Source organism: Sander vitreus, chromosome 6 (genome assembly GCF_031162955.1).
Source record: "Sander vitreus isolate 19-12246 chromosome 6, sanVit1, whole genome shotgun sequence".
In the NCBI taxonomy this organism is placed as follows: domain Eukaryota; kingdom Metazoa; phylum Chordata; class Actinopteri; order Perciformes; family Percidae; genus Sander; species Sander vitreus.
The window spans coordinates 16917030-16935194 of NC_135860.1; the positions used below are offsets into that span (position 1 = coordinate 16917030).

At 39.7% G+C, this 18165-nt stretch overlaps 1 protein-coding gene across 1 annotated transcript in view; it reads left to right on the top strand.

Moving 5' to 3' along the window:
* fhod3b (formin homology 2 domain containing 3b) overlaps window positions 1–18165 on the top strand; it is a 106339-nt gene that overhangs the window by 6833 nt on the left and 81341 nt on the right. The window contains 2 exon segments of the mRNA XM_078253155.1: window positions 373–479; window positions 6857–6921. Coding sequence (XP_078109281.1) covers window positions 373–479; window positions 6857–6921 — 172 coding nt within the window.

Here is an 18165-nt window from a genome sequence, read left to right on the forward strand (position 1 = left end):
AAGTCTCTAGAGTTAGCAACGTGGTAATTACTGTATGCATTTTGATCTGGGTTCATTTCACATAAAAAACAGCAACTTTATGCACTAATTACTATTTTTTTTAAAGTGCCCCCAACATTTTATAAATGCCCTGACTTTTTAAACAGTTGGCCCCCAAATGTTTTTTTCCTACACTGGTTCTGAGAAGGGTTTGGAACCGTATTTGGTACAGCAGGCCGTTGGCTGGTCTATTACAGCCTCAATTGACAATAAACTCCTAAATCTACTACTTACTTAATGTTTAGCATTCTTTACATGTGTAAAGTGTATATGGCATGATCTTTAGAGGGTTGAAGACCAATCAAGGTTTAACTGTGTCTTCTTCCTATCCAGCCTGATGACTGTGCCCTTCAGCTGTCCCACAATGGCAGCTACCTGGACCTGGAGTCGACCCTGGCAGAGCAGAGGGATGAACTGGAGGGATTTCAGGAGGAAGGAGGGTAAGATAACGATAACCTCTGTCTCTCCCTTAGCTTTTCCTTCACTAGCACCAAACTTCAAAAGCAAAAAATTGCATGTACACAACGTGCCAAAATGAAAAACATTCTCTATCACTGCACTAAAGTTGGTCATATATTCTTTGCACTTTAAAAGATTTAGATTGAAAACACGTTTACTTGCCAGGCTCTGATTTTCCAGGAATAGATTGTTCATGCTCTTGTGGTCCATTTAGCTATTATTTACCAGACAAAAAAAATTATTATTGTTATTATATGCTTTATTCAAGAGTAACCGACTTGAAGTTTTGATTACAACAATCTGTCTTTTTTTTTTTTAAACACAAATATTTTTTCTGCCTCAACAGTCAGACATAATCAGTACAAGTGATTACTGTTTTTCGAGAGAGACACAAAAAAATGTAGCCGAGATAAGAGGGAGAAGATGATTATTTAATTCCTTGGCTATGGGGATACGTGTTCTTATTCTGCTTGTTATATTCCTTTGCCTAATTTGATTCTATTACAGTGATTTGAATCATAATGATACCTATTTTGTTCCAGGATGAATTCAAATAATCCCTTTTCCGGGCCTCAGCTGATTGAGCTCTCCTCTGCTCAAAAGCTGCTCTCAGGAGGTGCTTGGGTCTGTCAAAGAGCAGGCAGGCTTTACCTCACCTGAGGGACTCTCAGTTTCAGAAGTCTTTCAGCACTTTGACATTCTAGAGGAAAAATAAGTTTAATATCAGTATTATTAGCTAGCTGCACTAATTCCTCTGTGAATCAGTCACCAAGTATCTCAACAATCTCATTGGCTCAGGAAACGTAATTTATAAATTATAATATTTGTTCTATTGAAAGATCTAAGAAACAAAATCATATCTTTATACATGTGTAATGCTGATCTTGGCCTTTGATATATTTTATCAGCTTTGTCGTGGCATTAGTGCCCTCTTTTAAGAGACTACTGTCAGAGTTTCCATGGCATTCATCCATTCATGTCCCTTAAAATACCTGGCCTCTCTGGCCCAGTGGCAGCAGTGATGTCATCTAAACCAATTAGGAGGTGTAGACGAGTCTCATGAGTAATCACCCTCATCTGTATTGAATGTTACCTCACTGCTCTCATTAGAAGTTGCTAAAATACAATTGTACAACCACCAACACACAACTCTCAGCTTCTAATTTAGCTGCTTTGTTTCCCTGTAATATGGAGTTAAATGTGGCTTTGTTTCAACATAACTCTTAGACCTGGATGAAGAAGAGAAAGGTTTAAAATTGTGTTTCATTTCTGTTTCATACACGTTCTTTGGCCAGTTACTTTATTGACTCCATATGTTTTTTCATGTACTGTGGAGTATGTTGATATATCATTCATGTGCCGCCCACTTTTAGATGATCACAAACCAAAGGTTGGCATGAGAGCTCCTGGTCGACTGAACCACAAACATGTATGGGTTTATTTGTCTAACTTGGAATTCATAAGCTGCTCTCTGGTTTGGTGTTTCTATTGGACGTTGAGAGTCCCGTTCTTTCCCAGTTCCATCTGAAATTGTTAGGAGCTTATGGGAGGCTATTGAGAGCTGTGAGGTTAAAGTGGTCCGCTTCTTCTCTCGTAGAAGACCGAGCCTGCCGGGTCTTGCCAGCTGGCACAGGCCGGTATGGATGTGTGTCATTAAACCCACACAGTGTTGTCTGAGGAGGCTGGGGGTGAAGGTGGTTAGCCAATTACTGTATTTTGTAAAAAAATATGGCAGTTCTGCTCGCTGGCTTTTTATGGTGCTGATGTGCCCAGGATTACATCCCCCACTGCTGCGGTGTTGTTGATTTGATGATTATTGAGCTAATAAATGGTCTGATGAGCTATTTCACCTTTACTTGTTTCCATTTCATTTCTGTTTTCACCCTCCTATTACTGCAGATCTGTCAACAGCAGTCTCCAACTCCAAAACATTTTTTACAAGTTGATGTCAAAACAACATAGTTGCATTAACTCCAGTTAACAAGCAAAATGGTGCTTTAATGTTATTTTTTTTGCTTTAAGCCTAGCAACCCACCTTTGGAAAGAAAATAGTACATACTGCCTGAGTTCCTTAACTTTCCTGATCATTGGCCATTAAATCCATCTGTAATTGATATTACTGACAGGTTACATTCCTGAGGCGCCTGTGTCATACCTAGTGTCTTTACAAACAGATTAAAGTATGATCCTCTGACAGAGCGCTGCAATGCCAGGAGATATCCATGTCACGGGAGCTTAAGGGCCATAATCACTTCCACACCGTGTTTGAAGCTCAGCTATAGGCGATTGTGACTCATAAATCCCCTGTCGCATCTCTGATGCAGTCTCACTCAGTTATAAACTGACCATATAGCCCAGACATGTGCTCAGACAGATCTGCACAGTTTAAGGTAGTCAGTGTGTAATTTAGTTTTCTAGCTGTAATGGATTGATTGACCCCATACACACAATTTCCTGTATTTGTAGTCCTGAGCCAAGATGGAGTAGGCTATGGGACGAAGTTAGGATCAGATGGCCTGACATGTGTTTACAGACATTTATAGCCCTTGAATATTTTTGTGGATTACATGGATTGAAGAGTGAGATCCTGTTGTAGCGTTTCAGGGGAGCGTTCTAGGGGTCTGATGTTGTAGGAAAAATGTTGCATTGAACTCATGTTGAGTTATGTGTTGGGCTTGACATTGTTTTTGCTCAAATATATAACATTAAATGGCAGATGATTAATAAAGTTGTAAGTCCTCAATGACATATTCCCTAGCTTGTCTTAAGAAGATGACTTGAAGTGTTGTTATTGATGGCATAATTGATTCAGCGTGTGAAATGTGTAGCTGACGTACAGCACATAAGAAGACATTTTAGCATTTCACTGTCCTGGTTCATATAAAGCACATCTGAAAGCCAACAGTTTTGTGCTAAATATGCCTTTCTTGGTTTTATTGAGTGTTCTTCATGCGTTCAATAACCAGCTAGAAGTCGAGCATATGAAAATCCAAATGTTCCTGCCTCAACTATTCAGAGTTTCTGATCATCTCCTCTCATCTCTCTTAGGACAGCTCCACTTTCAGTATTTTCATTTTTTTCTGACCCACTTGGACATTGTTTACTAGACGCTCACAGTACACAAGATTTTAGTTTGAGGAGAAAAAAAAGCACACATGAAAAAAAACAGAGGAATTGTCAAACACACAGTACAGCTTAAACTTCAAGGAGCGAAATAAAACACCAGTTGCCCCTTCTGCGTTTGCAGAGCAGTTAACGGGTATTATTAACAGAATAGAACAGTTTGGTGATTGTTCAGAGTGTATGTGGTTGTGTGTCTTGAGTGTGTGAGACTTGGTCAATGGTTAGTAAAGCAGCCTCCTCTGATGGAAATGAGCCCTGTCTCTCTGCCTGATTCTTCAGCCTCCTTAACCCCCATGGCTCACTCAGGCTCTGCGGGTCCCTCTGTAGACACTGATGCAGGAGTCTCTCAAGCAGGGGTGTTCACCAAGAAAGTGCTGAGTCAGCAGGCCTCCGTGGGGCCTTCTTTTCTGGCATTAATTGGTCTTCGAGGAGAGGAACTGGCTTTACTGTACACCTTCTGTGGGTACACATTTTGTGTTGTTTTATAAACAGTGCCAGTAATGCTCCCTTAGATAAAGCCAGAGAGAATGGACTGGCAGGTATCCACTGGTCCAGTTGCTGCTGCTATGGATATATAGATATATAGATATTAGGACTAAGACAGAGCTTTATGAGGGTGCTGTACAACAGAGCAGGGACAGGAGAATGGGTACAAATAGAGAAGAAAATAATGTGGGGTATATAATTGGCAGATAAAGTTGTTGCATTCTCACAGCTGCATTCCTGTTTGCAACATTTGATAGGCAAAGTGAGAATGATGAATAACACATGTATGCTTTTAAGTAAAAAGACCAATTGCTTTGGGTAATGGTCAAGTTTATTCTTTTTATGAGATTATTAAGAATAGTCATGGTTATTCAAATTGTGGCAACAAAGGTATTTCAGAAGCATGATGTCGCACATGATGAATCAGATTTAATAAGAGCTTGGCTTAAGTTGATTATACAGTACCACCACTGGAAGAAACCAGAACATTCTGGCACAGAGGAATGAACATAAGACCAAAAGAGGACTAGGGAATCCAGTAGGTATTATATCCCAACATGTAGCCAATTTGTTATCTGGCTCTTTATAGTTATCATTATTTCTGTAACTTTGGGCTCCACCCTTTACAGGCCTGCAGCACTGTCCATGAGTGTCTAATGTTTAATTGGTTAGGGGTTCTGAAAAAAAAACCTCACTTATATATTCCATGCACATTTGTTTAATTTGATAATGAGCATGTTGGCCTATGTAGCCTCAGGTCTTGGTTAAGCACAGAGATACTGTTGCAGCCAAGCAGAGACAAAGCAGACTTTCGTGACAAAATGGCTCTGGTTACCCATTTGCCTCAACAGCATCACAGAGGATTAAGTTCCTGTTTGCCGTCTCATCTCACCAGCAAAGGTCCATGTTGACAGATGTTGCTCCTGTGTCACCTCTGCTTGTTGCTGGATATTATATTTGATAAATAGATAGCATATACAGATTTCCTCTGCTATGTAATCTGCTGGTGTGCATGTCAGTACAGTCTCCCACTGACTGGTCGGGGCAGGAAAGATGTCTGTCTGGAGCAGTTGTGCAGTTATGCTGCTTGTTTATGGTGAGGCAGCAGTATGATCTGCCTTCTGTGCTGATAGGCTTTTCCCTCTGTGTCAGACCCACGGCTGCCTGATTGTCACTAAGAGTAACAATCTGTTGCTGGCACTGAGCCAGCCTAAACAATCACACAGCCTTTGTGCATGCAGGATAAAAGCCTATTTGTTAGAGAGACGAATTACAAGGGGGGTTGTCGCACAACTCTACCTGCTATGCTCTTGTCCACAGTTGTGTCTACTGGATTTGTTTGAGGCTTCCTTAGCTAGTAGGGAGGTTAAAAAAGGCACACTATGTGATCCAAAATGTAAACAAAAGGGTGGCCCCAACCACCAGAATTCAAAACATGGGAGTGAAATCCTCTTGATTGAAGTCCTTTCTCTGTCAAATGAATTGAGACAACACTACAACTAGATCTGTGTCATTATCTTCTTCTTATGTTGTTATAGGTTTATTCACATTTGGGATGCAAACAGGCAGACATGTTTAATTATGACACCTAAAGTATAAGGCTGATCATATTCTGTATTTTTTCTTATCTTCAACAATCCCACTGTCAAGTATTGAATGTGCAGGGTAAGCCTGATATATGTTATTTCTGTCATTATTGTCCAAAAAAACTAAAAAAATAAAAATAAATGACTCGGTCCTTTATTACAATGGATTTGAGCAGTATAGTTTATTTTGAGTCAATCCCACATAGATTGTCGCTGCAAATATTATAATCCACGGCTGAAAACAGTCACCAGAAATTCACTGTTTAATCCTGTCAGAGTAACATTGGTTAAAACCACATTGCCCAACTGTTTAAGCAAATGTCTGAGCTTTTTTTTTAAATAAATTATATTTGTGACTCATTTTTAAAGATTTGCATCTTCAGTAGTATCGATTGAGCTTGAGGCTGGCTGCCACAGACAGGGTAGGGAAGTAGGAAAATGTTGAGAGATGGACTAACGCATTTTTGGTTTTGGTCTTTTCATGGGATTTGTCTCCACTAAGATAAACATAGACTAATGGCAGCCTTATCCTTTAAAAAGGCAAATTGTATATCAAACTTTGTAAAGAAATTAGAGTGTGGACTTCTAAGTTGCCAAATGATCCTACAAACTACTCTGCTCTCACATTCACAATTGAATAGAATTGGGGTGCATTGTTGTCGACAGGATGGTGATAGGGTCTTGGCATTTCTCCATTAACACTGGGAGGAGGAGTTGACCTCTTAGCTGCTCCCATCCTTCATCTTCACCTATGGAGACCTTTCCCCTGTTCTGTTCCGTGACCTGTTCTCTGTTGTGTTCAATCTGCAAATATAGAACGGTTTGAATAGGACTGAACGGTATACTTTGTCATCATTTTGAGCCTTTGCACAGTAGCTATTCAGATATATATTCTTGTCATCACTTGCCTGCCTCTGGCATTTTGATGGCTGCCTCAGATTCAGAGAGACATTCGGCTTCTATATCTTGATACAGTATCATCACACACACACACACACACACACACACACACACACACACACACCCACACACACACACACACACACACACACACACACACACACACACACACACACACACATCCCTGCACATTTAAATAATCATACATGGCTTAATGTCCAGTAACATTTCTCTTTCTCTCCATTTGTCTTTTTTCTTAACAGAAGAGGCAAGAAACACAGCGTTATTCTTCGAACACAACTGTCCGTCAGAGTTCATGCCTGCATTGGTGAGTAATTAACTGTAATCCAAACTGTACATTTGTCACATCTCACTTTATGATTGCCAATTTGTCTGTCTCAGTCTATATCACCAGTGAGGTATGAGCTTTAATTACCTCTATTACCAGTGGATTACTTTATTGAGGTCCTTGTTTAACTTGCACAGTGGCAGTTTGGGAAATAGCCTAGAATCTTAATTTGAGCAAGAATTAACAGCATTTCAATAACACTGGCATGGAGCACAGCCTGAAAATATTTCATGTTTTTGGACTTACTGTGTTCTGTCACTTTGTTTTATTCGACCTCCTGGTGTCTTTGAGTAATGTGAGGGAACCAGCACAGGAGCTGAGTGAAAACATATGCAAACATGCATGCATGTGGCATGCATGTGAACACATACACACACACACACACACACACACACACACACACACACACACACACACACACACACACACACACACACACACACAACGTGCTTATCAGAGATTGGGTTTTTATTAAACTATGGATGCTAACTGCCTAAGCTTTTACTAACTACAATGTACAGTACTCAATAGAAGTTCCCTTTCCCACATCTTTCTGACATGCAGCCTAACTGATAAATATGTGATAATTGTTTTGCCACTTTGTTTAATGTATGTATAATTTAAGAACTTAATATACAAGCCCTTGTAAAGTTATTTTCCATTGACTTGTAGGGTTTGTTAGAAACGAACGATATGGTTGTCAGTAGCAGAATGTGGAGGAGCACACATTCTTACACAAACACACACAGTGCCTCCTCCACAGGCTTCAAGTGTAAAAATAACCCAATGCCTGGAAAAGCTATTAAGCTGTAAATTGTCAGATTTTAAAATTGGCTGTATCTCACTATTGCAGTAGAAGTAAACCAAAGGACCAGACATTTCTCATTTGAATGAAGTCACTATGATCTGAGAACTATCTCTGATAGTCGTCTCTGATTATTTATTCAACCTGCTGATGCGTGACGTGCAATGGAAAGGTTTGGAAACTCCAGCTGATCTTTTACTGAGATCGTTCTGTCATGTTGGATAGCTCATTAAACTATTGGAGAGACATACAAGAGAAATGAGAAAGACAGCTTTAGCTTGTTCTTGATCAGGTCTAGTTTGCACATGTTGATTACAAAGAGGATTTCTCTTTGATGCTCTTGACACTATAATTATGTAACTGATATCATATATTTAATATGCTGTCTTTTCAAACTTTGATAATTGTGGAGCGATGCTCCCTGGTTTTATAACAATGGATACCTAAAAGACATTTCCAGTCTTTGCCTGATTTACAGGTAACGTGCTGAACGTGGCTGGACCTTTTCGACACTACTCTGAACTGGCTTCACCTTATTCTCTCCTCCTGCTGGTGCTTGGCTTATCTTAGCGGAGCCTGGGGAGTGGCAGACAGACGTGCTGCTTTTCTCTAAGTGGATGATGACCCTCTTTCTCTCTAAGTTGACAGCCACCTGTTGCCCTCCTCTAGTCTCCCTCAGTGACTGCCCACGTGGCTAGCTGATTTATTTCCTCTAGGTGAGGTGGTCACTGTTACTGTTAACTTGTCCAGACATTTGATCCTAATTTTATCTGACTAGAGGGCTTACCTCGCATCCCCTGAGTGCAGAATTACTGGGTGATTTTCCCGCTCCACACAGGAGATAATTCGTTAGTCTTCCAAAGACAAATGGCATGGTATTCTTTACACTGTGCACTTGCTCTGTATTAAGGGATTGAGCATTCCCCTGCTGTCAGTTTATAAAGGCCAAAATGGCCCCCAAAGAGAAGCCCCCTCATTGTCAGTGATTATTTTTTTGTTGGCCATACTCTTTTGCCTTTCAATAATAAAATAGGTTATGCAATGAAAAAAAAGTTACAGTTACAATTAATCGCCTTTGGAGAATAGCCAGCACAAAATGTACATCAGAGTGGCTTTAACACAGTGATTTTCAAAATCTCTGGAAATCCTTTAGAAATGCTCCTTTTGTTTTAGTCTGACGAGCTTGAACTAATAGCACCACTCTTGTGTTACAGTAGCTTTAGGTCAAAGGATACTTGTATCAAACATCACCAGTGCTGTTTGGATGTGATTTGTTTAGTGTCACATTTTGAATGTATCCTCACTTACAGTAAGATTGATTACTAAATTAGCACACCCACGTTGTTAAGATATTTTGTTTATCCCCCCTTCATTAACATGAGTGATGAGTTGGTTACAATCATGTGTAATCTGTGTCATGTTGAACTATTATGTGGAAAACCCATAGCATGTATTTTAAGTTTTAATTAAGTTAACGTTGTTTATGTTGTCTGTATTTTTAGTTTCTCCAAATGTACACATCACAGGGATAGCTTTCGATCTTTGTGTATGTGTGTGTATGTTGCATTGCATGTGTCATAAACCACAGCAAGACCTAATCCAGGCTTCCCTAATCATAGTCATTAGCTGCCACATACATATGGTTCTGCGTGGACCAGGCGTAAATCTAAGCATCAGAGTCAGTAAAGGAAGGAAAGTGCTCACCCGAAGAGCTAATGGTTTATTAAACTGCTTTTTACGATCTACCTCTGGCACAGTGATTTGTTTTAGTCACACAGTGAAGCAGTCCAGGCTCTTTGTACGAAACGTGCCCATCAGGCACCATACAAATATTTATCCCTGGGTGTTCTGCAGCGTGTAGATTCATGGTATGAAGCTCCTTGGATATTTGTCTGTATGTTAAACAGTACTTGTTATATGCATCAGTCCTTTCGTGGAGAAAATACTTTTGAATGGATGAGTTTTTGTTATAAGATGACCAGTAAGTGGTGATCTTTGTTTATATTTGTTTGACCAGCCTGGGATTTAGAAAATAAACTCAACTCATCCCTCTCTGCGTGTTAGCATTGGCCACAGCCTGTTTAAATTGCTGGGCTGTTATTGTTGTCGGTGGACTAGATGTGGTAGCGAGGGTCTGATTAAAGCAATCCTGTGCTTATTTTAGTGTTGTCTGCAAGTACAATAAAGTAGGTCCTCTTTTTATGTGCCATTTTGTTTTCTGAGGCTGCCCGAGTTGCCGTGATGTGATGGTATATGGAGAATATAAAGACAGGGAGAGAGACTATAGTATGGGCTGCTGGATGTTTAAGTTGGGATACCAAGTTAAGAATTAACAAATGTCACATATGTTTTGTAATCATCAGCAGCTCTTGCAAAGAAAAGACTCTAAACAAACTTTTCTTGAGTTCATACAGATGTTCAGTCAGAAGCTGCTCCTCTGGCAATTAATGACATTTATGAATTGCTAGACTAACATTTGATGTGACAGATCTATCAACTACTACTCTGCAATCCAGAAAAATCGCCTTGATGTGCAGAAAATCATCTTGAACTCTGTCACAGTCAAACAAATTATTTTATATAGAGCCAGCTCTTCATCAATCACAGATTAGTGGGTGGTACAAACTTATTTTTTTTGTTTACAGCAAGTAGTTATTATTCACAAATGTGAAAATCATACATTTGAAAGCTGAAGTTAGTTGGTATTCCCATTTAAGAGCAGGTTCATCTGTCAACACACTGATCTCAGCTGAGACGTGACAGCTGTAATAAGAGGTGACACATTCTTAGTGGATTATCTGCCTTGTCTTTTACAACCTCTTATAATCCGGGCTCAGCACATGATTCATTGTGACCGCTGTTGACTTGCATTTCACTTTTGCGCTATAATTTTGTCAAATTGGTAGTTTTGATCTTCAGGTTGACATCTGAAAACTCTGTGGTTGTTAAGATGGAAGACGATGAGCAGTAAATTCTCTACGATTATCCCTCTGCAAACCGTGTTGGAGGATGAGTTTCTGGCAGCTAACAACGTAGTTGCATGGAAATGTACACTGTTAAGTGTGGGCTTTTCAATGTTTGTTTATCTAATTAGTGTATAATTATGTGTGTATGTCTACTGTATGTGTGTGTGGGGGGGATTTCAGCACATTGACTTAAGACAATCACCTGAGGGTTATCGTGGTGCTCCCAACCACAGTGTTTGCTATTCCATACACTCTGCCAGATCTGTACTAAGCCATCTACAGTTTTGTGAATAGACATTAAAAAACAATTCCAGTAGTTAACCTGCCTATTAAAAAGAAGATCAGCTTGAAATACCTGCTATCATTTTGTAAAAAGCAAAGAGTTACTCAAGGTTATGGCTCATATCCAGTTCTCTGCGTCAGGTAAAATTAATTCTGGGAAAATGTGAAAAATCTATTATTACATTTATTTGACATTTGTATATGGTTATTAGTAACTGCATTATAGCTTTGTCACAATGCACCTTCGGATTAGTACAAATATTGAGGATCCTCGGTACAGCACCACACGTTTGGGTCACAATAAAGAAATAATTAAAATATCTAGTTATGTTTTTATGACTGGAGAGTGCCAAGCAAGCGGTGAATAATTAAAAACATTCATATTACGTGGCACCCATGAGACAGATCAAATGACCTCTTTGTCTTCACATAACGAGACCCCAAAATGGGATCATGGACTTAGAGTCACCCTAGGAGGCCAACCTAAACAACACCGTGCCAAAGAGGAGAAATCTGAGGCAGCAAACATCTCAGGATGGAAGTGGAGTGCAGTGGGTCTTGCTTTTTTTGTCTTGCACAGCTGATAGCCAAGCTAGATCAGTGGAAGGTTTGATGGTATCCCTCACCTCACACTTTCCCTAGCTCTGTTTTTATATACTCTCTGTTTGGCTGTGAGCCCAACAACCCCATGCAGAGCGATAACAACGTAGTTTAGGTTAATACTTTATTCATGGGCAACCATAAAGGACTATGTTTCCCCTCATTTTTTCCCTGTGCCCTCTCAACTAAAATGCAACTTTTTCCATTTCTTGGTTGGATTAGAACTAATTGTTGGCTCTTTTTGCAGATTTGCTTCACATACTGTACAAGGTTGTAGACTCCTGTGACATTAATTCGTGTAAGCACACTCATATGCTCACATCACATGCACACACGCCATCTGGTTCCAGTTGAAAGGCCCCTCAGCGCTGCTCTTCACCCGTCCAAAAGAGAAGAGAGTTGTCTATGTTTTCATCCAATAGGGGAGTATTTTTTTCTTGCCATTTTAACAGGGTAGAGAGAGAAGTGTGAGCGTGCAGCCTGACCAGGGGACAAAACTAAGAATTCCTGTGGATAGGGGTCCTACTGTATGGCCTCATTATTGAGTTTCAGTGCGGTAAATAATGATAGTCTGTATTTTTTATTCTTCTCCATTCACTGCTGACAACTAGCCAAACTACTGTCAGAAAAAATGCAATGATTGGTTTAAAATTGGTTTTAATTGATTTTACAGTCAACTCGTAAGAAAATATAGTTTTTAAAGTGGCACATCATGACATATGAGTTGGACCGTTAAGAGTGGATGCCATGTCAACTAGAGCACTCTGGGGTTTACCACTGCTGTGAGACTGGAGCAGTCCTTGAAGTGGACAGGTGTGTAACCTTAGTAGCCACAGACTTTAAACAGCTGCCTGTTCAATGAGGGACAATTTGGAAGGAATCTGTGTTTGTTTTTGCTCAAACCAACATTTATTTGATGTCTGCAGAGAACTGTTTATGGTATATTTTCACAGGGGTCTATGTAAGAGCTGAGGTTTGAGGTGCCTCTGCACAGCCAGTGTTTGCCCTCTCTCTGTATCCTTAATGGAGGGAGAACGAAGAGGAGCAGACTGAGAAAACATATGAAGTTGTTTTCATTTATCTCCTTGGTTGTATGCAATAATGACAGATTTAAATGCCATTATGTTTAATATTACTAGATTAGGGCTGCAATTAACAATTATTTTCATTATCAATTAATCTAAAGATTGTTTTCCTGATAAATTGATTAATTGTTTGGTCTTTCAAATTTCAGTAAATAGTGAAACATTCAGGTACTCTTACATAAAACAAAGAAGAGCTAATCCTGACATGAATGTTTGCCGTTTTTAGAAGAAAAATTACATAAAAGGTTAAACGACCATCAAAACAGCCAGCGATTATTTTTATGTTCCAAAAATAATTGTTATGTTTGTTATCAAATAAGCGCTTTGTTGTCTAATTGTTTCAGCTCTAAACAAGATTTTATTTGATTTTGAGCAAATAGGTTTCCTCTTAGATTTAATTAATTTATGCCACCACTGTCATCTATCTCTAAACTTTTAGCAGAGTTCAGTGCGTAATTCATAATTTTGTCATATTTGACTTTGGGGTTTGTGGTTATACTATATGGGCATTTGAGTGCCAGTATTGACAAGAAAAAACCTAACCTTTAACGCAGTACCCCACTGGCCTTCAGCCAAATCCTAGTATGCCATGGAATTCCATCTCACATCCTCCCTCACATGTCATGCAGGCTCCTTTTCTTTCCTTCCACTTTGATGTCTTTATAAGGAAACGTCTCTTTCCCTCTCTGCATCTATCAGGAGAATATGAGAAATGCTTAAGAGAACCAAAACACTTCATTTTTTCTGTTTGTCGTTACAGTAACTGTCTGTCACTCATCCAATGTTCTATGAAACAGTGTTGTTATTTCTTCTCTCACTTTGGATCAAGTAGTGTTGCTACAGCTGGCTAGCTTTGAATCATTTACCATTGCTGTTTTGCTTTGAGGGAGGATTTATTGGATTTTTTGTTACATTCATGCACTGGGATCGATTTAGTCTTTAAGCTGACATCAGCTGGAAAAATAAAGATTGACATGACCTGCTTAGGGGAATGTGACAGTCATTTTTGCACAGCTTTGTTTTTGCACTGTGTAAATTGGACACTCGACTCTTGTACACATTCTTGAAACTGGTGGAGAGATTTTTTTCATATCATTGTTTTAGTGTGGAGAGTCTGTCACAATTGTGGTAGCTGCCATGCTCTCTTTGCTTGGTCTTGGTCTAGATCATTTTTTTAATTATTTTTATATTTTTGAACATACAGAACATACAAATACAAATACAATTGAACAAGAACAAAACCCCTCGCCCACCCGCTGCGGTCTTGAGGAAACCCCCCCAAAAAAACAGAAAAAATCACACCTTGCCTAGTCACTCTCCTCTACTTCTTGTGATGCTGAGGTCATTAGGTCTGATATTTGTGCTGCTGCGCTTTTCCATAGGTCTATAGTCGATGATTTGTCTTTGTTAATCCTTGCTGTAGTGAGCTCAAGCATAACTATGTCTAGAAAATACGCCAACCACTGTTTTATACAAAGCGAGTGGGGGGGAGGGGTGAAGCCAGCGTTGAGCTATCATTTTCTTGGTTGCGGTTGAGCCGGCTAGACAAACTTTCCTCTGTCTCTCAAGCAAGTGTAATTTAGAGTCGTCATTAAGTAACAAAACAATTGGATCAGTAGGAATTCGAGCTCCTATCACATCAGATATTATTGATGTTGTTTTATTCCAGAACTCACGCACCTGTTCACACTCCCAGACCATGTGCAGGAAAGTTCCAGTTTGTTCAGGTTGACAGAACGTGCAATAGGGAGTGGGAATGACTTTAGAGACTTATCTCTTCTGAGGAGTCCAATATGTCCTATGACATATGTTAAAGTGGATCTGCTGGTGATTTGGGTTCTTGGAACAATGGAAAATGTTGTCCCAAACTATCTCCCAATTAATTGCGTTCCCTTCAGGGCTCAGTTCTCACTCCCATTTCCTTGCTATTGGGAGTTCTCCTATGGATGCTTGCATCAGTTTGGCATAGATCTTGGATGCTAATCCTCTCACCGGAAAATCAACAAACCATTTAATGACTGGATGCGGCTGAAGACTATTTCCCCATGGCACTCCATAACATTTTAGGGCTGATCTTAAGCGCAGATACAAAAAGAAGGATGTCCTGGGGACCTCAAAACTAGCTCTTAGATCTTCAGAACTCAACATACCTTTCTCATTGAATAGCTGGTTTACAGTATGAATGCCTCTGTCACTCCACTGTTTGTAAGCAAAGGGTTTGTTACCAGACATTAAGTGTGTATTGTGCCAAATTGAGGTGTTCAAATGCCACTTGTTGGTGTAGCATAGTTGCTCCTTCATCTGTTTAAAGTTAGTCAGTGTGTTGGTGATAATAGGGCCATAGGCTAGCATACACTTTTTGGACACACACCTGCAAAGGCAAGGTTTTGCAGTCTTAGACTTCCAGTGAGGTTTTGCTGTATTTCTCTCCATGGGATTGTAGATGAGGGGTCCATCCACACTCTGAGGGCCCGTAGCTGAAAGGCTATGTGATACACTTTAAGGTTGGGGAGGGCCAAGCCTCCAGTGTTTGAGGTACGTTGTAGGGTAGAGTATTTTAGCCTAGGTTGTTTATTATTCCAAATATATTGCAGAATTAAGATATCAAGTTTCTTCCAGAAATGTATCGGTGGGGGTAAGGGGATCATTGTACTTAAGAAATTCACACGAGGAACTATGTTCATGTTAACAGCAATAAAAAAACATTAGATTTATTCCAGTTAATTTTATAGCTGGAGATTGAGCCAAATTCGTTTAAGATCTTAAGAATTTTTGGAATAGAGTCCTCAAGATCAGCAATGTACAACAAAATATCGTCTGCAAATAATGATATTGAGCTGCTACTGGATTTATGGCTACTTATGGCTTGGGCTAACGGTTCAAGAGAGATTGCAAATAGCATTGGGGAGAGCGGACATTTGCTCTGTCTTTTTAAAAAAACTGAAAGACACGGGGACAGTAGTATCCCCCTGTCTTCCACCTCATTCTGCTTCTGCATCCTCTGACTTGCCAGCTTCTCATGCCCTGGCCGAATGTGATGATGTAGTCAGAGGAACCTTACAGATTCTATGTTTCTATTTGATCAGGTAAACAGTAGCTGCTTCAAATTATGGCGTTAGATAGATTACCAATGTCCTTTTTTATCTTTCTCCATGACTCTCCTCTGTGCTGTAGCTCTTGGACACCTGTGGCTTCCCATGTTTCACATTGTGTTGTGCTGTGCTGACTGGCTGGGGGCCAACAGAAACTTCAGGCATATTCATCAAGAGCCATTTGGCAAAGGTAGAAAGTATGTGGCGTTTTGTGGTGATGTGTTAATGATTGAGAGCCGTCCAGTCGTGTTCTGGTTCACAACAGTGTAACCACCCACAGGGGGAAGCATGATACACAGCTGTGGAATGATTATGGATATTGTAGACCATATTGTGAGCCATTGTAAATATTAGCTAGGTCATCAGGTATCTGTTTCTTTCTATCAGCTTCAAACATGTTCAAGGCCAAGGAGCAACTATGGTTGTTATTTTTAGAGCTGATGTAAGTTCAAGTCCAGGGAAGAAGTGGGATAAGTACTATTTATATTGTATATTTAATGAAACAGGATACCCTTTGCACTGTCAACTTCACAATAAGGCATTCATTTAATTTCTATTAACTTTTAGGTGTGGGAGTGATTCAAAAGTTCTGTAAAATGAAAAAAAAACTAGAGCATGCGATGCAGTTGATACTGATGAAACAGGAAGGAGAATTTAAGGAATACATATTTTACAGATATTAGATCACAAAGGAGGATGATGTCTATAGCGAGGCAATTAAACCACATTTTCATCAAACTTGAAGTACATTTTAAGCAATCAAAATGACAAAAAGTAACCACAGTGTTCTAACTTGGCTTTTGATTAAGGCTGCCCAGACTGAAGCTGAAATACTCAATCCTCTCACCTCCATCCCAGACATAGTTGGCTGATTGGAGAGCCCAGTTGAAATAAAGAGCTCAAGCACCAGGAGAATCTCCTCTTGCAGCCCACCCATGGCTCTGAAGGGGACCACTCAGAGTGGCCGTAGAAGGAGAAGATTGGACAACCTTTGTTACATTTTTTTGAAGCAGAAGAAAAGAGCCATACAGTAGATAGAGAAAGAAGAGAAGAGGCCTCATTGCCTTGTGTGAATGTCGGCCAAGAGCCTACTTAATCGGTTCAGGCATGTCGGGCAGTTGGGATGGCTCTATCTGAACTGCAGGTTACAAGAGGATTCAGAGTGTCTGTCGGAATTGCATGTCGCACATGGAAGTGTCTTACAAATGCAAAACACTAGTGTCAAGCATATGAACAGGTGAATTAAGGGAGGTTTTAGGACTAATAGTGTTGATGGAGATGAGGACATTTGCAAATTTAAAATGTCTTGTCAAATTTTGTAAGGGAAAAAAATACATAAATTCAGTACTAATTACATTTGAACAAACAGCTTACCCAATCTTACTCCGTGGTGAGCCTAAAAGAAACATTGTCTGCTTTTGCTTAGTCTGGATTATAAAGAGGAGTGAAAATCTCTATTGGTATAAACCATAAGTGATGTGTCCTGAAGTTGTGAGGAAAGCAAGCCATGTTTACATCATTGTTGTGGTTAAAGCTGTGTAAAGTTAAGTCTCATCTTTCAGTGAATATGTCAGACATTGTTGTGATCCATTCAGATCTATTCATATGTGTTGTATGGGGGTTTTCTCGGTGGTCACTTAAGGATCATTGAACACACAAAGCCCTAAAATGTTTTGCTTAGACCTCTTGTTTATAAGATAAAAGCCTGTGTATAAGCCTTTAATCTCTGTGTTTGGAAATGTGAAAAATGTTTGAATCTCTCCCAGTGTCTGGACCTCAGAATTCTATGACATCAGTGACTGTTCTCTCTGCTTGTTCTACGATGAATGCCTTTTGTATTAGCGAGGTTCAACACAAAGCTAAGAGAGGCCGTATAGGGTTTCATTCAGAATTCGCTGTTCACACACACACACACACACACACACACACACACACACACACACACACACACACACACACACACACACACACACAAATACTAAATACAGGGGGGTGGACACCATATACAAACATCTGTTCAATAAAATGCATTGCATTGTTCTTTTTTGCATTATATTATCTTTTTTTCTTTTTCTTTTCAGAGGTGGGGGTTAGGGAATAAATGGGACGACATTGAAATATAATGCAATCCAAAAAGTCTCACAAGCTAAAATAAAACATAAACACTCAATTGAAGCCTGCACCAGTGAAATAAAAAGGAACATACTGCAGGATGAGTGGTCTATCACCCAAAGACCTAAATCCAGTATGAAATTTTGGAAAACAAGGGACAGTATTAGATCCAGAGTGTCTGCTGGCAATCATTTAACATGATGCTAGATCTGTATTGGTATAGGCAATCAACATTAGTAGCTTTTTACTTCCCCCCTCAAGAGAGGCAGGGAGTTGACCTT